The sequence below is a fragment of the Buteo buteo genome, chromosome 25 (genome assembly GCF_964188355.1).
Source record: "Buteo buteo chromosome 25, bButBut1.hap1.1, whole genome shotgun sequence".
Classification (NCBI taxonomy): Eukaryota; Metazoa; Chordata; class Aves; order Accipitriformes; family Accipitridae; genus Buteo; species Buteo buteo.
In genome coordinates, this window is record NC_134195.1 from 11,380,298 (window position 1) to 11,399,221 (window position 18,924).

Genomic DNA, 18,924 nt, shown 5'->3' on the forward strand with positions numbered 1-18,924 from the left:
TGGACTCCTTTCTTCCTTCTAAGACAACTTTTGAAACATTGCCAATTTTAAACACAAGAACTTCCACACTAATTATCAGTCAAGGGGCATAAGTTTTACAATATTTTAATACAGGAAGCTATAGAAAGTCTTATAAATACAAAAGAAAATGTAATTTTACTCTTATTAGAAGTTTTCTAATGCTGACATTGACATACTACACAGCAGGGAAAAGCATGACCACTTAATCCACACAATGGTAATGGAAATATAAGTGATAAAACACATCTCAGAAAAAGTGAAAGAAAATTTGAAGACTATCACCTGCTGCTGGCGTCTCCTCCTTGATCCAGCATCTTCAGTCTGGCTGATTTGTACCACAATGTATTCCTCTGTTTGCTGATCAACTACATCTGCTACAAATGGGCCTCCTATGTCTAACTTCAACAGAGCAGAATCATGAAAATCAGTCAGATTCATAGCTGTTAATAAAGTTAAGGTCTGAATTTCCAGTAAAAAATTAGTATAGACTGTACAAATTCCAGGGGGGGGGGGGGGATTAGTCAACTTGTAATGAAAAACACATTCTTCAGCTAAGAAACTATGAAAAGGAACAAAATAGATGTCTACTTCCTCAACAAGCAGCACTGTTTTGGCTGGGTTTCCTAAGGAAACAGGAGTTACGGGTTCAGAACAAATACATCAGTCCTTTCCTAGTGACTTTTGAGAACACCAATGCTTTCAGCTGACACTGTAGATGTACCAAAGCTCCAAAATAGCATATGGAAATACAGAGAGACAGAGAAGTAAGGCTCTTTAATTGCTTGTACTAGATGAAAGGCTGCATCATTAGCTCAGCAATTCAAACACCACAGAATTTGTACTGGGGAAAACACTGTGAAAGCTCCAACCACAGGGAAACATAAACTAGAATCAACATCCTGTTCATGCCTGGGGATTTGCTTTTTGGTCAAAATTTTACTCACAATTTTTCAAACATCTGAAAGACATATTTTCAAGCTCCTCTTGGTTGGAGTACTCACAGGCTCTCCTCCAGCTCCCTCGTCTACTTTTTCTTTCTTTCTCTCTTGGATATCTAGCATGAGGTGTAGTCAAACTACAATCCTAGTGTGATATAATTGAGAAATCAGCCAACCATGATCCACAGATCCGTTGGTAGTCTGGCTTCATTAGGAGTATTTAAACTTAGTATTGTGATAGTCCATTTCTGGCATGGTTGAGAAAGAAGCGTCGCTGTGGGTTTGGAGAAAAGGGAAAGCCTGAGCTTTTGTACCCTGCACAGTCCATTTGTTACTATAATAGGGCAATATTGTAATTGCTTTGCTCCTACCTGTGACCAGATAGAAAGTTAAGGCATCACCAAAAAAAACAATCCTAAGAAGGGAAAAGAAAAGACTTCATTTTACACATATAAGTTCTGTTGAAATCATAGGACTTAATCATATGCTTGAGTAGCTGAACAGTTTTAACATCTGACATTTAATTTAGCATACTGCAAAGAGTGAATCTCTTACAAAAAAATGTGCAAGATCACACACCTACCAGAAGGATTCTCCCAGAAAGACGTTTTGCTGCTTACAGAACTCAAGAGATTTTAACATGGAAAGAAAAAATACAGTATGATTAGAGGGGACTCAGGGCAGTGCTGTGTCCTGCTTCCCAGGGAACCCCAGTAAGGCCATCCATGGTAGACCAATCTCTAATGGGGAAAGCTTTGTGACATTACACAGGGGTCCTTCATCTTTAAAAGAGTTGTTGTATCTGTCCACATTCCCAGCAGGAGAACTGAATCTAGAAAAGAAATGTCTCTCGCCCTAACCCAAAAAAGACCCTAGCAGATATAGTGGCAGGCAAGCAGCCAACACATTGCAAAGTAATATAGATGTCACCTGGTTTAGCACGGCGAGCAGAGCAATCACCACCAGTGTCACCCACATGTTGTTCATTAAGAATGAACCTCCCAAGCATCTATTTGCTTAAAGGAATCACACAGGAAAGGATAAAATAATAACCTCAGATGCAACAAATCAAACCACCAACTCCAATCAGGACAATTTACACTCACAGGCCTTAGGAAGTGTAATTACAAATTACAACAGTTTTCTTCTGGTTCTGAAGGTTTTAAGTGTGATTTGGCATCACAGATTTTCTGTGTCCTAATTAATACGTAATATTAGTCTCCACTGGAACTATAGCTATACCTTTAACTAGAGGCATTAATTATACCTTCTAAAAGGCCTGCTGACCTGAAGACATTAACCCAATGATTTGGGACACCTCTTGACAGTCTGCCTTTTATTAGCAGCGTAGCCAGTAATTTATATCTTGAAAAGATTCAGGTGCATACAATTATGGCAGCTTCCTTTCAAGCAATACTTTTAAAATAAATCCTGTAATTACCTAGATGACGCTTTCAGGAGCTATTATAAAGGATGCTTAAAATTAAAAGGGAAAAAAAAAATTAAACCCTGTTTTCAAGAAGAGTGGTTCCTTCCTTCTTTTCCTATAAAGATGAGGATACTTAAAAAGTTTTTCCATTCCTTTCTGTGCATTTATAAAACCACCAGAAAGAGCCCTAGCGAAACAGGTTCTCCTTTGATTGCAAGTGGAACTGAACATCATTCAGCTGTCTGTATTGAGGCTCTGAAATCCCATCAGAGTTATCTTTCTCCAAACAATATTTAGAGACTCTGTCATAATTCTATTGTCAGACTGCAGCAAATCACAGCCTTTATGAAAGGTGGAATCAAAATAAACCAGGAGAAAACTTCAGCCATGCTTATATGAATCAAAATGCAATTTTTTTTATCAAGGTGCTCCTCAGAATATTTTTGTTCTGCCTTATCTTGGTTTTATATTGCCCTTAAATTGCCAGAATGTGATTTCCTCTACATTTTAATCATTCAGATGTGACTAACTTTTGGGAAAACCATCTTTTTACTTCTAATATCCCCTTTTATTCTGCAACTTAACCATGCTGGGACTTTTTGCCTTTCTGAACTTTTTTTTGTAATGTGGCTTCCAGTGTGTGCCTTTAAAGCAAAAAATCTCCCTGACAAGATTTACAGCCAGAGCTGTTATTTTTTATTTCACTTCAGCTAAGCTGCCTCATTTTTACGTAGTTCCATTCTTGAAATTATATTATTGCTGTGAATTATCCTGTCAAGGGATTTGGTTTTGTGTATGCTTTGTGCATCATTACACAGTGGCTGTCTGTATTTACATCTGGCACCAGACTGGGTCCACTGCTCAGAGCTAAAGCAAGAGCTGTTTTTTCTGATCTCCGTTTCCTGACTAGCTGCTCTTAGAAGGTATTGAAGGGTGTGCAAGAGTCACTTCATGTCACTTTACTTTTTTGTAACTTATTTAGACAACATGACGGAGTGGGAAACAGTGGCCAAACATTTAAATTAGTATTCATTCACCACAGTTTATACTTCTGTACTGTGAACATCTGCATCTGAGTTGGTTACTCCCTTAAAATCAGTGAAAAGAGGGTGCTTTTAAGATGGAATTCATTGCTTCATTTTAGACCACCACACAAAGATCAGAGGAATCGCTCATGAGAAGCATCGGTTCTCTCTATTAACTGTAAAGAGAGCCTAGGATGACTGACTCAGGTGTAGCTGAGATGAGTCACTCCCTAAATACCGAGTCCTTGCTCTACCCTCCATCATGCCATTAATTCAGTACATACAGAGCCAGCTGAAAAGCCATGATTGACAGAGATTCTCTGTCATATTTGCTTGCAGATGGCTGACTTGATGCTTTCTTTAACATCTGCTTGTATCACCTACTCTGCTTACTGTAAAATGTACCTTGAGAATACTATGTCTATTGATTATTTTTCACCAAGTTTCTTTATATACTATTGATCGTAATTCATGACCAAGTCACTCATGCTAGTTTCTCTAGGATATTACCATTTTAAAGAAGGCAATTTGCCTGGGTCTTAGCATCTATTTTTACATGTTGTCCTAACTGGGGTTATTTCTGCATCATTCTTTGCAGTTTTCTCTTTTGATGTCCTATCCCCGTTTGTAGCTTGTGAGGTTGTTTTTACATCATCCCTTCACAATATACCAAGTTGAACCACATACTTTTCTATACCTATTAGTTTACCCATCTGAAGAATGCTCCATAACTTTTTTTTTTCTTTTTGGAGTGTCAGCAATCTGGTTCCATTTTTGTCTACATTGGATCCATCCTTTCTCTCTGTGCTCCATCAGTTCTAGAAGTTTTGTGAGTCCTTAATAAACTCTCTTTTCTACAGCATTTTCTCAATGATGTTTTGAGATTCTGCTTCTTTGCCTGCCTCTGCATGTGGTCCTGGTCTTCATCCATCTGCTTAGCATCTTGAACATTGCCTGCAGGCCAAAACACTTAGTGTGTTTCCAACAGCATCAACAAACATAAATGATTTTTAAATGTGTTCTGAAAGGAAAAATGATGGAGGAGTGTCTGACAGTAGAGACCTAGAGTTACAAAATAGAAAAAAAAAATCAAAGGGGAAAAAGAACTAAAGGGATTAGAGAGGTTGTTTCATTCATTAAGTTAATTTATGTTCCCTGGGAGAAGAACCCATTTTTAGGACCTCCATGGAAACCGAAAAGTCTGCTAAAATCTGACTATATTCTTTGCTTCACAGTCTCTTTTCCTATATATATCTCTGGTTCAGGGAGTGGGAAAGGTGATTTTTCAGTGTCACTAATGGTCACGGCATGATTACAAGTTTTCCTAGTGACTTCTTCTTGCTCCATGATTAACACAGTTGCACCAATCATTCAAACTCATGTAATTTCAGCAAGGAACCTGATAATAAGGTCAGCACATTTACCCATCTTATGTCTGTCTGGTCTAGAGCCTCCCCATCAACTTCCATATGTGGAATTGTTCTAATTTGTTCCACTGAATCCAAATGAAATAAGAAATCTAGCCTATGGTGTAAACTTCAACATAATATTGCTATTGAGATACATCTTCTACTTTCTGAATTTGAGATCTTAATCCTGGACTGGATGTGATGAAATCTCTCAGAGCTACTGAGGAGGGAGGTAAGTCAGCAAAAATGGCCACTGACTAGTCAATTTGATATCTCTCATTTTCTCTGGTTTGGACTGACTGGACACCCATTTAGCCATGACTTGAGATGATGTATTTTCGTTAAGTTTTGTTTTGCAAGTAAAGAGCAAGTGAGTAAGGAACCCTTCACACTGGGTGCTATGCAAATGTATACCTTGAAAAATGCCAGCCCTTGCTCCAGAAATTTTACTGAGGAGATATCAAACATTTAAAGCAAACAATCATATCAGGACTGAAAGGCTTTTAAATGTATTTATAAAAATGCAAGATCCTTGGCCAGACACAGAAAGAATTCACAATCCACTCCCCAGTTATTATCAGGTTTCAGGTCCAGGAGAAGGAAGTTCTGACAATCAGTCTGAAAAAGGAAAATTAAATTGCTTTACCTAGACTGATCTAACTTTCCCTCACCTACAATAGGAGCTGGCATAAGTACAGAGGTTGAGAGGGAAGCAAACAAGACTGTTACTGAAACACTTGTCAGGAACAGAGTAAAGATGGCAATTCACAGCTCAACGAGGTAGGTGTGAGATCCATTGCACAGAAATGCGCTGGAAGAAGATTTTCCTTTTCTTGTAAAAAGAAAATATTTCTACTATTGAGAAGTGTGGAAATAGAAATAATTGTATCAGGTACAGTGAAAGAAAAGAAGGCACTGTATCAGGGAGACAGACACTTTTTTAAATGACAGTGAGGTACCATAGAGTTTGATTGCATAATTCCTTAATAGCATCCACAAATTCCCATTACTTTTTAATTTCATAAAGCCCAGTTCAATTCAAAAACTTAGTGTACAGTTCTGTCCCAGCTGTCTGTTTCCCATTGCTGGAGAAATATTTAAAATTTTGCTTAGATCAGGGCAGAAGTTATTAGAAACAAAGGAATGAACACAGAGTATATTTAGCATTTCAGAAGTTTCTTCAAGTCTGAAAACCTAAGTAAGTTGCAGAGAACAAGAATATTTCTCATTCGCTCTTTGGTCAACCAGTTAATGGAGAGAAGTTACCTGGAGGTTTGAATGGCCAAACAGTTACAGAAAATAAATGTGTTCATGTCTTAGAATAGGTACATGTAACTAAACTAAGAAGTGCTGGAATTTATTCAGACTCTATATCTCTTCTATTTTTATAATCTGCTTTCCAAAGGCACATCATCTTATTAATTATTGATGCTCCCCACTCAACATACAGCCTTTGAGCAAAAGACCTGAAAATGTGTCACACATTTACATCAATAGGGGTATTGAATCTTGCTTCCTGCAGAAAAGGGTCCTCTAGCCAGGCTTCAGTATAAACTTACTTCTTTCTGGTATTAGCGAGCTGGCTGTTAGAATTTATAAGCCAATAAATCCCAAGTGTTGTCAAAAAGGAACAATATTACCACTATTTTGAGAAACTATACTAAATCCACTGAATTTGTATCTGGTGCCAATAGGGAAATCAGTATTAAAAAAAAATTAAAATTAAAAAAAAAAAACAAACTGACCAAAACCTTACAGACTCAGAAAGCTTCTATCAATTCACAGGAGGCAAGATGTTGTTTTCAGAAACTGCAGGCAACACACCTCAGTGCTACATGCCAGGTTCATACCCATGGGTATAGGCAAAGCAAAGGGAGATACAAATGGGCTCATAAAAAAGAAAATAATGGGGAAAAAAACAGCTAGAGTAAATCCAAACAAGAGATAAGGGCATAGAAACATAAACAAAGGGGAACTAGAGCAAGTGGAAAAGTGCTAAAGAGGTGTCATATGAAAAGCAGGTCACCCCCACGCCAGCTGATGCAGGTCTCTCCCAGCACCAGAGACAGAAAGTCCTGCCTCTGAGCAAGCCTGAGATCTAATGGTCATGACAGAAAAACCACAAATATCTAAGCAACACTAGGATGAAAAAGGATATGAAATCCAAAGGGGATCACTTGATTTCATTTTTAAAAATATTTCAAACTTTGTTTTGATTTTTCTAGTGTATGCAGACACATTGTATGCATGAGCACACATCCATAACACACACAGAAATGTGCATGGGCATTTCTGGAAAGAAATAGAAATGAGAGGAAGGAATTTTTAAAAAAAGGACATAGTGGTTAGTACACATTCAACACTTAACAGCTTTTGAGGCATAAGCAAGAGGTAAAGAGTGTTCATTTGCATAATTGGCATCATATGAGCTATAAGACTTATTTTCCACCCAAAGCAGTCTCATATGATAACCTCTAAGGATTTTGTGACAAGGACTGCTGCAGCACACCTGCCAGTCTACCATGAAATTATTCAAGACTTTCAGAAAATAGCGCCTAACGGCCACTGGGAATACCGCAATCTGTTATCCAGCATAAATCACATCTTCAGCACTACTGTGTGAATGGTTAACATTATCCAAGCCTAGCCAAAAAGGTGAATACTTTCTTCACTATGCAACAACGTGGAGGACAACCACGTGATCTTACTTCTGCACAAATGAAGACCGGCAGCAACAGTGAGATGATATTCAGAATTGCTTATGCCTTTTCCAAACCTCATTTAGAAATGCAAACTTTCTCCTTGACCCTTCTGCTTGAATTACCATGTCACCTTGAAAATGAAGCATGGCTTTGTTGGATTGCTTGCCTCTCACATGTTTTTCCCCAGCTCAGTGACCTCAGGCAGGGGACAGAACATCCAGTTTTCAACATACATGACACAAACTAAGAAGCTTCAACTCCAGGTTTGTCAAGTAAGAAAGGGGAATGCTATACTCTGACTGTCTGACAGCTCTTTGGCTCAAAGCATCCTGATGTGATAGGTAAAATGTGAAATATAGGAATACTTGTTTGTGCTCAAGTCCCAGTCCCACCAGCACTTCCCTGAAACAACCAAAAGGAGTAAGTGGTTGCAGAGTCAATGTGTACAATGCAGCAGCTATGGTTCCAACCCAAAACCTCTGGAAAGAGAGGAAATCCTCAAGCTATGCTATGATAGTTGACTAAAACTTGAACTTAAAGACTCACTGCCAATACACCCTCATTTGGCAGACTGGGCCATGACAGCCCTGGTGCTGTTCAACACCACGCATATACAGGAGCTTACGACAACAGTTTCAAGGAGGACAAAAATACTGATGTGAACAGGATATTGATGGGAGTTTACAGTTGAAGTTGTCACTGGTTCTACTAAATGTTCACTTGCTTTCCTCCAAAAAGCAATCTCAACTTTTAATTATAAATAGCCCTCAAGCACTAACCTTTTCTTCTTCATTTACGCTACTAATTATTGTGTTATATTGTGTCATTATTGGTGACAGTGAGAGTGCTAATAATCAAATCTATTTAAAATGGACTCTCCCTGCTCAAAGCCATGAAACTGCCCAGTTAAATAGAAAAAATCAGCATTTCGAAAATTAAAACTTACTGCACCTTTTCAAAACAAGACACCCCCCAGAAGCTTGCAAGATATATCTATAGGTGAATCACATTTTAACACTAGTGAAATAAGAGCCAGGCAGATTGCGGACCAGACTGCTTAAACTAGAAATATAGTGGGAACAAGAAATGTAACTTATTTGCAAAAGTTTTTGTTTGTTTACTAACTGAATATTCATCCTCAGACTTTTCACATTCAGGTCTGCATTTACCTGTGATGAACTATTTTTATTTTGGGTTATTCTATTGCTTGTTCTTTTGACCAGTTTCTTGGCAATCTGTGGACTTAAATTCACTATTGAGCAATTTTGCATGGAAAATTTGTAAAAGAATCTGCACCTCCACTGAAAAATATCTACAGATCTACAGATCCATACATATGGCTGGGCTAAGCTGTTCTGGAAACATATCCGTGAATCATCTAGTTTTCTGCTTTTGAAGGACTTCACTGGGTAACATCATGGTCCGAGTATACACTACAGATATGTTACAGATGACACTATACAACTGGTCTGGGGTGCAGTTGCTGCAGCCAGGGGCATGTCCTAGCCATGGTCACAGCTATTTGTTGTGTCTTGATCCCACTGGGTCTGCAACCCACTTCCAGACTGTTGGCTTCATGCAGAGGTTGGACACAAGGACTGGATGGGCACCACAAGGCGCCCCAGACAGGTGCCATTCAGTATGACTTGGATAGGGGACATGGCTGTGACCTGCGTCAAAGGACACGTCTAAGTGCAGCCCAGGCTCTGAGGACACACAGTCTTCTCAGGGTATAAGCCAGAAAACACCCACCCATTCAACCAGTTGATCAATGAAACTTCAGTTCAGGTTCGGGTTTGGTTTTGGGGTTTTTTCCAACGAAAGAAGGATACAGAAGCTTTCCAGAGGTGATACAGCCAACATCTGCCAGGGCACACCTTGATCTGGATAAATGCCAAATAAAATCTAGGGCAAGGATAAAAACCAAACATTCATTAATAACACAAAAACTGAAAAATACCTGCTAAGCCTATCTCAAATACTTAAAAAAGACTTTTTCAAACTGTACATTAAATTGTGAGATTCCTTTCAGTATTTTCACATATGTTTCCACCACAGCTGAAAATCAGCCCTGGGATACTTAACAAGGACGAGCAATATTCCTTCTGTAAACTTACTGCCAAAGTCACATATTTGATGTATTTTATGCAAGTGTCTCTTAGGACAAAGGTGTAATCCTAAGGATCTATCTGGAAAGCAACACCCCCATCTGAGGAAATACAGAGTGTTATCTATTTTGTCTCTGATACAGAAGCTCTGCTACCCAAAATAGAGTTCCTCATAGCAGCTAAAAGGATAAACTCCAACTTTTTGAAATGTTTCTCAAGTCTTGCAGGCTAAGATTTTGCTGAAGATTTTGGTAGGGGAGGGCAGCACTCTGCCAGCCCCGGTAGGAAGCTGCCTACCTCCCCGTGGCCTTCTGCCTTTCACACCATGGAGCACCGCCATTGCTGGTGCATCCTTTCCAGCACAGCTTTTCCTATGAACATTGCTCAGGTGTTAGCCTGTTAGCCAGTATTTAAAGACTAATCCTAAATTCAACAAGCAACTGTAAAGGACATGCATACAAATTTGAGTTTAAGCTGCCTCCTCAAAATCAACTGCTTACCCTACCGTATTGTCCAAGGTGGCTAGTGCACCAAACAGTGATTCAATTAGGCATGAAGCCCTGCACAGCATTTTCATTTTTTGCCATCTTGCCCCCACCCTCGAGACACTTTTCTATTAGCTAAGATCAAATACCACACCTCATTTTGAACTACTTCTAAGGAAATGGGTGCTGAGGGAGGACTGTAAATTCAATACTTACAGAGCAGACAACTACAAAGATAAAAAGGCATGAAACTTTTAGGAATTTTAGACAGCATCTGAAATGTAAGAAACATATATTTACTATATGGCTAGTTTAAAACAAGTCTTTTCTGTTCTCTTAATAGCTCTGACATTTCAGAAGTATCATGGTAAGCACTAATGGGTGATAATATACCATGTCAGGGTATGGATACCACAACGCAGGGTCAACAGGGGCTTGGGAAGCCTCAGTGACTATAAGGGCTCCTGCCCCAGGTCTGCTGCCAGCTGGGTCTCATTGCACTGGAAGGAGGTTTTACCCCTCAGGAAATCTGAGTGAAGGCTGCAGCACGAGCTGGTGCTGGGACCTGGAGCCACTTCTGCGCTGCTGCTGGGGGACCCCGACAGACCCAGAACCCCATCAGCTCGCCCTGGTCTGTCCCAGGGAGGCAAAGGAGCATTGCCACCTCACGGAGGTGGCATGGCCGAGCAGAAAGCTCGTTGCATAGAGGGGTGGTGTCATGAACTACTTCCTCAAAACTGGACTTACTTCTAGTATACATCCTGAAAGGTATTGGGAAAAAACAGTTTGAAGACGAGAACAAGCTTTAAGAATCTCCTGGTTTTAATAGTGTCTCTTTAAACCAAATATACTTCATGAGCATCTCTAGATAAACTGACTAGCAAAACTAGATCTTTTTTTCCATAGCACATCTGTGCCCTTTGAAGGAATGCCCAGTTCTGGAGATGTGATGCCATCAAATCTTCTGAAGTGTCAGAGCTTACTACTGAGTGGGTTAAGCAAGAATAACTCTAAATTAAAATGTGGATGTTGAAAATGCATGCTCTTGAGCAAGAAATCTTAAGATTTAGCACTTTTAAATTACCATTTTTTTAATCTTACCATAAAAGGCAACTCAACTAATTTTTTCCTGGCTGCCCATCAGTATGTAACACAGATGTCTTAATTTACAGAACTCTTTTTGGTGATTTGCCCTTATTACATCTTTTCATTAATTGAAGGCATTGATGTTCTTATTCCACTTTTTCAGAAGTAAACATTCAAACATTGCTTTTCTGACAGAATGACAAATGTAAGGTTTGATTTAAGCCTGACAAGAAGCAAGAAGTAAAACATTTCAAGTTACTAGGATAATTAGTTGAGAAGGGAATGTAGGGGTCGGCGTTCGGAAGATCTCGCGTTGTCACGGAAAGTTAGAGGGTTAGTCGCAGCCTTGTGATGTACCTGTAACCCCACCTCCCCTTGTTAGTATAAAAGGAATTAACTGCGCAATAAAAGCCGGAAGTTGGCGCTCACACTGCGTGTGTTATCTGTCTCTTTCCCTGGTCCGGGCCGACCAGTGATCTAAGCGTGGCACCTTGATATGTAGCGAATGCTACATAGTGGTGACCCCGACGTGATCGGTTGCCTAGGCGACGATGGAACTTGCGCAAGTGATTAAGGTGTTGAAAGGGTTGGCTAATGAGGTGGGTGCCCGAGGAACGATTAGGAGGGGCCCCACGGGCGAATGCATCCAATGGGTGCTGCGCCGGGGAGGGATGAGTTCTCCCACAGAAGTTTTTAGTCCCCCAAATTGGGGAGTGGTTCGGGAGATGTTGCTTCAGTCGGCGCTCGAGGGTGAGCACGGCGCTGCGGAACGATTACGAGCTTGGGACATGGTGGAGGGGGTAGTTAAGGTGGGACAAAAGGCTAGGGAGTGCAGGTCGGCGGCGCGAGCTATCCTGTTTGCGGATGAAGCGCCGGTTCGAAAACAACGGGGGATAGTGCCCCCAGGGACGGTGGGACAAGATCAGACGGAGTGGGTGGTTGTGGAGCGGGGCTCGCGGAGCGGTTCCTCTCTGACTGATAGCGTGGACTCAGAGGGTGCGGCGGAGATAGGGGTTTTTCCGGTGGAGACGGTACCTCCGAGACTGGATGGGCCCTCTCTGCGGCGGGCATGGGAGGTGTTACGGCAGGATCTTCTGAAGGAGTTGCGGGAATGCCTCCTGGACTGGGTTCCCGGCGGGGATGTTAAGGGGGATTTGTACCGTCAGGTGAAGGAATGGGAGGAAAGAACGCCCCCGGAGGGGGAGCTCAGGAAGCTGAGAGAGTTAAAAACTGTAGTGGCGGGGGAACCACCCCCCGGCGAGGGAAACCAGGCGCCCTTGCCGGGAGAGCAGGCGGAGTTTCTGCCTGCCGAGCCTATGCAGGTTGACTCTGTGCCTGCCGAGCCTTTGCCTGTGCAGGCTGAGTTTTTGCCTGTGGCGGCCGAGCCTCTGCCTGCGCAGGCTGCGCCAGTGCCTGCGGCGGCTGAGCCTTTGCCTGTGGCGGCCGAGCCTCTGCCTGCGCAGGCTGCGCCAGTGCCTACGCGGGCCGGGCCTTTGCCTGCGGCGGTCGGGCCCGTGCCTGTGCGGGCTGAGCCTTTGCCTGTGGTGGCTGAGCCTTTGCCTGCGGCGGTCGGGCCCGTGCCTGTGGTGGCTGAACCTTTGCCTGCGCGGGCCGGGCCTCTGCCTGTGGTGGCCGAGCCGCTGCCTGCGCGGGCCGGGCCTACTGGGCCTGTGCTGGCTGCGCCTTTGCCTGCGGGGCCTGGCCCTGTTGTGCCTATTCTTGCTGCGCCATCAACTGCGCCATCTGCCGCTCCTGGGCCGGAATGGGTTAATCCTTCGGCTGGGCCCTTCCGAAACTGGCACGCGGTACCAGCAGCTATAGACTCCGGTTATTCCGATGAGGAGAGGATGGATGGCGTGATACGGCAGCCATCGAGAAGTGTGCTACAGAGACAGGCAAGGGAGGGACAGGACACCTTACAGAGGCATTGGAGGGGAGTAAAAAAAAAAAAAAAAAAAAAAAAAAAAAAGAAAAAAGGAGAGAGGCGTTTCACTGGAAAGTCCTTGAGAACTTAAAGAATGCTGTGAGTCAGTGTGGAATCCACTTACTGATAAAGCCAGTAAGTGTATATAGAACTTGCTTTAGGTAAAAAGTGTGTTAAGCATACTTTGATTAAACATAGCATGAGCGAGGGTATGCCTGTGTACAAACACGTGAAGGGCTCCTGAAATGGGTTCCTAGTCGTATGATTCGTCCTGCCTTAACCTCGTAGTGTTTGAGTTTTCTTACAGATTGCTGTTATCCTGTCCTGGCTTATGACACCTTGGGTATCCGGATGACATCCCTCTCAGAGTCCATCAATACGTGCCTTTATGGGATCCGACTGTCGGAACTCGCAGCCAGGAATCTAGGTGCCTCGGACATTAAGCCTTAACATCAACACACCAACGATAAGCCTTATAGAGTAATAGAAGTAACTCTTTCCAAGTCTTAACTTTCAATCTACCTCTTGTGTGAATTTCTATAAAGGAGCTTTTTGCTCTGCAGGGTAAATGGGACATTTACAGGTGTTTAAGATAGAGTGTTTTTAAGTAGTTGTAGAGATATGTTTCTACTCATGGCACTTTATATAGTTATTTCTTTGTGTGGAATTGTTCATAACAATAGAAGCCAACTCGTCATGGGGAGGGGAGAGATGTAGGGGTCGGCGTTCGGAAGATCTCGCGTTGTCACGGAAAGTTAGAGGGTTAGTCGCAGCCTTGTGATGTACCTGTAACCCCACCTCCCCTTGTTAGTATAAAAGGAATTAACTGCGCAATAAAAGCCGGAAGTTGGCGCTCACACTGCGTGTGTTATCTGTCTCTTTCCCTGGTCCGGGCCGACCAGTGATCTAAGCGTGGCACCTTGATATGTAGCGAATGCTACAGGGAACAGTGTAACATATAGTTGCGTTGACAGATGCTATAGAACAAAATATGAAAGAGTAGTAGTCTGAAGAGAGTCAGAAAAAATTTTTAATCACAGTAGAAATAAGTCCCTAAATCAAGTTCATCAACTGAAAGCAACATAAGTGACTGGAGACCCATTTTTTAAAAACATTGTTTTCTAAAGATCCCTTCCTCTTTAGAATTCTCCAAACAGGCAGGGAAAAAAAAGCAGCTAATGTTGCCACAGACAACCTGGTACAAAGGGGCTACAAAATCCTATGAAATACAAGTGGTAACAACTTTACACAAACTTTGCACACATAGAAATCTAGAGAAGGCAGAGGAAGAGGGGAAGGATGCCAGTTATGCAGCTTCTTCCAGAAATACCAGGTAGTTTTGCTCTACTGAAAAACAAGGTGGCAGAGAGGGGGAAGAAGAAAATAAGGGCTTGAAAAGAGACGAATGACAACAAAAGCCATTATCAGCACCTCATAACTGATAACTTCTTTTGGTATTGTGTGATTTATGGAAAATACCTAGTGCCAACTTAGTCATGCATCCTCTATCCTGCTTGTCTATTCTCCCTATCTCTACATTACAGTTCTATTCTGGTATTTCTGAGAATTTATTAAATTATGAATTACTAAAGCCCAGTCCAGATTGGTTTAGTTTTAATGTACTTCATATTTTCTGTTTGCACTTTGAAATTATCATTTCTAATAATAATAATAATTCAAATTATTATTGAAACAAGAAACAGCAATAACTTGATTTTAAGACATAAGAGAAATCAAAAAACATTAATTAAGCCTTTATAAATTCAACCACTTGTCTGTAAATAACAGAAACTCATCTAAAGGAGCTGGCAAGATATAATAAAAAAGCTTTTGGAAATGGTTATTTTATTAAATGCAGAATTTAGAAGGCTCTTTTCCTCCTGTCTGTTTGTTTTCGTGGCATTCTATATTAGGGAAGCAGTGCTTTTAACAGCTTACAGTTGAGAAGTGATCAGCCTTTGACTCACCCGTGGTTTGCAATCTGTCTCTTCCTACAGCGCTAATCTGGCACAGCGATGCAAGTACAAACCCTGTGCCAAATCCTGTGCTGATATATGCCTCCGGTACAATCCTATTTGACTTCAGTTGGAAATGCATGAAGTATAAATCTATGAAGGATTTCACGCCCTGTTCTAAACCAAATGACTTTTAGTCTGATCTGCATGTGGTGTCAGGCAGTTTAGCTCCATTTATTATCTCAGCAGAGTTATGCTGATTTACAACAGCCAAGGAGCTGGCCCCATACGTACAACCCACACTATAGCAACGAAAATATTTCACGGGAAGTTCTGCCAGAAAAACGCTCTACTCCACAGATTATAAACCTACGCTGTACTGGAAACAATGGATTCTACACTCTCGCTCGATGCCTTTGTTCCATCAAATACCAAGGAACGTTACCACGAGCGTGAAAACAGACGCCTGCCAAACTTCTTCACATCTGCTCATATTGCACTAATTGCAGCCATTGAAATCCTCCTGCTTCATTTGTTCAGCAGCAGTGCAGGAGAGCGGCACTCCACACAGCACCATATGCATGATGAAAGGAGGAAAACAATTGTGAAGTGATGAGCTAAGACAACATACAGATCAGGGAAAGATGCACAGACATCTCATTGGAAAGGCTCCGCGGATCAACACGGAGATGGGGACATGCTGAGCTGGGCTCCATGCAAATCTGCAGGGCTATTTGCAGAGGCCAAACAAAATTAGTAAAAAGTGTTGAAACTCTGGAAGGGGCAGAGAGAATTAGTATCCAAGATTAAAGGGTTTGCTAGTTAAATCCCAGGCAAAAATATCGCATTGGTATCTTTTAATATACTAACAGATTCAATTTCCTCCATGCCTAAATGAGGTAAAAGACCACTTTGAGGTAAAGAGTGAAATATATTAATGTACTTAAAGATAGAAAAATGCTCAGTTAGGTTTTGCATTGTGTATATATGAAAAGCTGCTATAATGACTATAAGAAGACTGTGTTAGATACATATTTTAATTAAAGTGAAGTATTTCATAAAAGCCACAAAACCCTGAAGAATAAAGCTCTGGAATCAACCAAGGAGGTTTAAGAAATGGTTTCAAAGAAATGTTAAAAGCAATATAGAAGGTATTTAATTACAAATTTAGAATAGGTGTTATGACTGATGCTTGTAAGAACAACAGGCTATTGATCACTAGGTAGAGGCTGTAATCAATTTCACCAGGGTTTATTTATAAACTATCAATGGCAAGATATGGCCTAAATATGGAGTGTTATTTTATTCATTTGCAGAAAATAAATAATTTTCTAGACATCTATACTTAAAAACTAATCCCTGCAGAAATAAATAAAAAAAAAAAAAAGGAAAAAGAAATAAATGAATGTTTTAATTCAGACCTCATCTTTGATAAATTGAATTTGACAGGAAGGTTGTCCAAGATTTCATATTTCTCAGAAGAAGCAGATCTGGACCAACTTGTCATTTCACTTCCCAGTTGAAACCTTTGCTCAAATTCTGCAGAGCTGTTGTCCCATGAATCATCATCTGTGGCAAAATCTGGATTATGAAGAGCCATGCACTGCAACCTGTCAGACATTTTCAGTAAACATAATAAAACAAAACGGTGGTTTATTTCAACAGATAGTAGATGCAACTGACCTTCCATATCCTTGGGTTCACTGTGAGAGATTTTAATAGAAAAAAGAACATAGAAAGAGATTTGTTCAGTACAGACCGAGTTTCCCTTGATTACACAGCTGGGTAGACTGGGGAGCAAGAGCAAAGACCCCATGACTTTGAGGTGCACCTGGGAGAACCATCTCTCTGAAGCACCAGGCAGATGTACCTCAGGATTTGGTGTGTAAAGCCCCTATAAGGATGTTTTCTATAGCTCTGCTGTGTCTTTCAGTACACCTGATGTAACACCACATGGAGGAAGTAAGAGCACACGACTTGCATTTGCCTGTCCTTCGGGCTCTCTAATCACCCTGACCTCAGACCTTACATTCTTCCCTTCCGCATTTACAGCCCCTTCTTTATACTCAAGGCTCTCCAGAGCAATTCTCTGCTCACAACCCCTGCCATTCACTTTATTTCCCAGCAGGTTTGGTGTCAGGATATAAGAGCAAGCCATGCACAATTAAATAGAAGAGAGCTTAGAAAAAAGTATTTCAAGTAAAATGAAAGTAACTCACCCATTTTCCTCTGAGGAAACCTTCAGTAGTGGTGTCTTCTCTGTAAAGCCAGTGTTTTTTGACCTTAAGCTGAATAATTTGGAAAAATTGAAGTGATATCTTTGGAGGGGAAAAAAAAAAAAGAGAGAAGTAAGTCTGCAGTACAATGATTCACTACAGTTCTACAGAATATTTTGCTACAAGTGCATCTAACTGATTAAATTTTCTTTAAGAATGGTGTTCACCTAAATTAAGGTTTTCATTAAGTTTGAACTAGTCATGGTAGTTACTTCCTTATAGTCATGGAAATAAGAGAAATTTATCTTATCCTAAAAGCAGCATCTAAAATAGTCATTTACATTCCCTCTGAATGCCAGAAGAGCAACAGACACCTAACTTACACTCACATGCTTATAGATTAGACACATAAATTTACAGTGGAACAACCGCACTGTAATATTAGTGAGGCAAAATTCTTAAGGTAAATGATTACATATATTCATATAAGTTCACATGAATGTACTTCATCAAACATAAAACAATAGGATAATTTCTATGCCATAAATGTCATTTGAGGCATGGATCACCAGAAATCTGCTAATTTCTGTAACAACCTCAGCACTCTTCGTATTAGGGAAGAAAGCTTCATCTGAAGTACAAGTACTTCATTCCTGCAGCACAATCCCTTCCAAAGAGTTTCTGTCAAGTCTTGGTCCTGGTGCTACAGATAATTAACAGAGAGTAAGCTACTTCTTTCCATATTAGAGCTTAAGATTGTTAAGAAGCCTTTTGCTAAAATATAAATCCCAAAGATTAAGAAACAGCTGAAGAGAATCAAGCACAATCACAGGGGTCTGGCTTTGGGGCAGGCTTCTGGGAGAGATTAAATAATTGAGCCTTTTTAGAACACTCTCCAAGATCTGGCTCTTCCAGAGACGTTTCCCATCAAAAGCACCATTATTCAGACGCACGCAGATTTATTCCATTCAAAACTGCAGCCACCCACCACCAGGAAGTCCCGAAGAAATCTGCTAGACATACGGTCAATATGCAGATCCCATTACTCCCACAGACACTTAGAGGAAACCTAAAATGTCTTATGCTCTTGCTGGACTGTGAGGGGAAAGAAATTATAAAATCATAGCCGACTAAATAAATATACAAAGGTGACTGGTAATTTAATCTTCTAAATAAAAGGCCAGTCCAAAAAGAATGATCTGTGTATTTAACTTTATAATGGAAAACAGTAGAATTTCTTGTAATTTGTAGAGGTATGCGTGAATTCAGGCTGTAAAATTAAAACCTCCAGTCAATGCTTCAGCTTGCTTGTTTAGTAGTGTTATCACTCAGAAGCCATGCTAGGTGTTGAGCAACTGGATATGGTTATTTTAGCCCTGAGTGGCCACAATGCTCATTCAAACTCTGCTGTAAGCACCTTATTTGCAGTCTCAACAGAAGAGAATGAATGAGTTAGAGAGACTGAATTATCCTGTACCTCAGGTCACATGTTGAGCAGATTACAATTCAGGTGCTACATTGCACTGACACTTCATCTGTGAAGAGATGATGGCATATTCTGAAGCTATTGAAGTGCTCCATTTTTTAAATAGGAGAATATCATTCACACAAAAAGTTTAAGTAGAG

The 18,924-nt window shown here is 40.9% G+C and overlaps 1 protein-coding gene across 1 annotated transcript in view; it reads right to left on the reverse strand.

Moving 5' to 3' along the window:
- OCA2 (OCA2 melanosomal transmembrane protein) overlaps positions 1-18,924 on the reverse strand; it is a 213,418-nt gene that overhangs the window by 146,512 nt on the left and 47,982 nt on the right. Inside the window, exons 4-8 of the mRNA XM_075057243.1 lie at positions 17,302-17,400; positions 16,504-16,692; positions 10,334-10,391; positions 9,357-9,429; positions 304-461 (exon numbers count right to left, since the gene is read on the reverse strand). Of these exons, the coding sequence (XP_074913344.1) occupies positions 304-461; positions 9,357-9,429; positions 10,334-10,391; positions 16,504-16,692; positions 17,302-17,400 (577 nt within the window). The remainder of the gene's footprint in view (positions 1-303; positions 462-9,356; positions 9,430-10,333; positions 10,392-16,503; positions 16,693-17,301; positions 17,401-18,924) is intronic.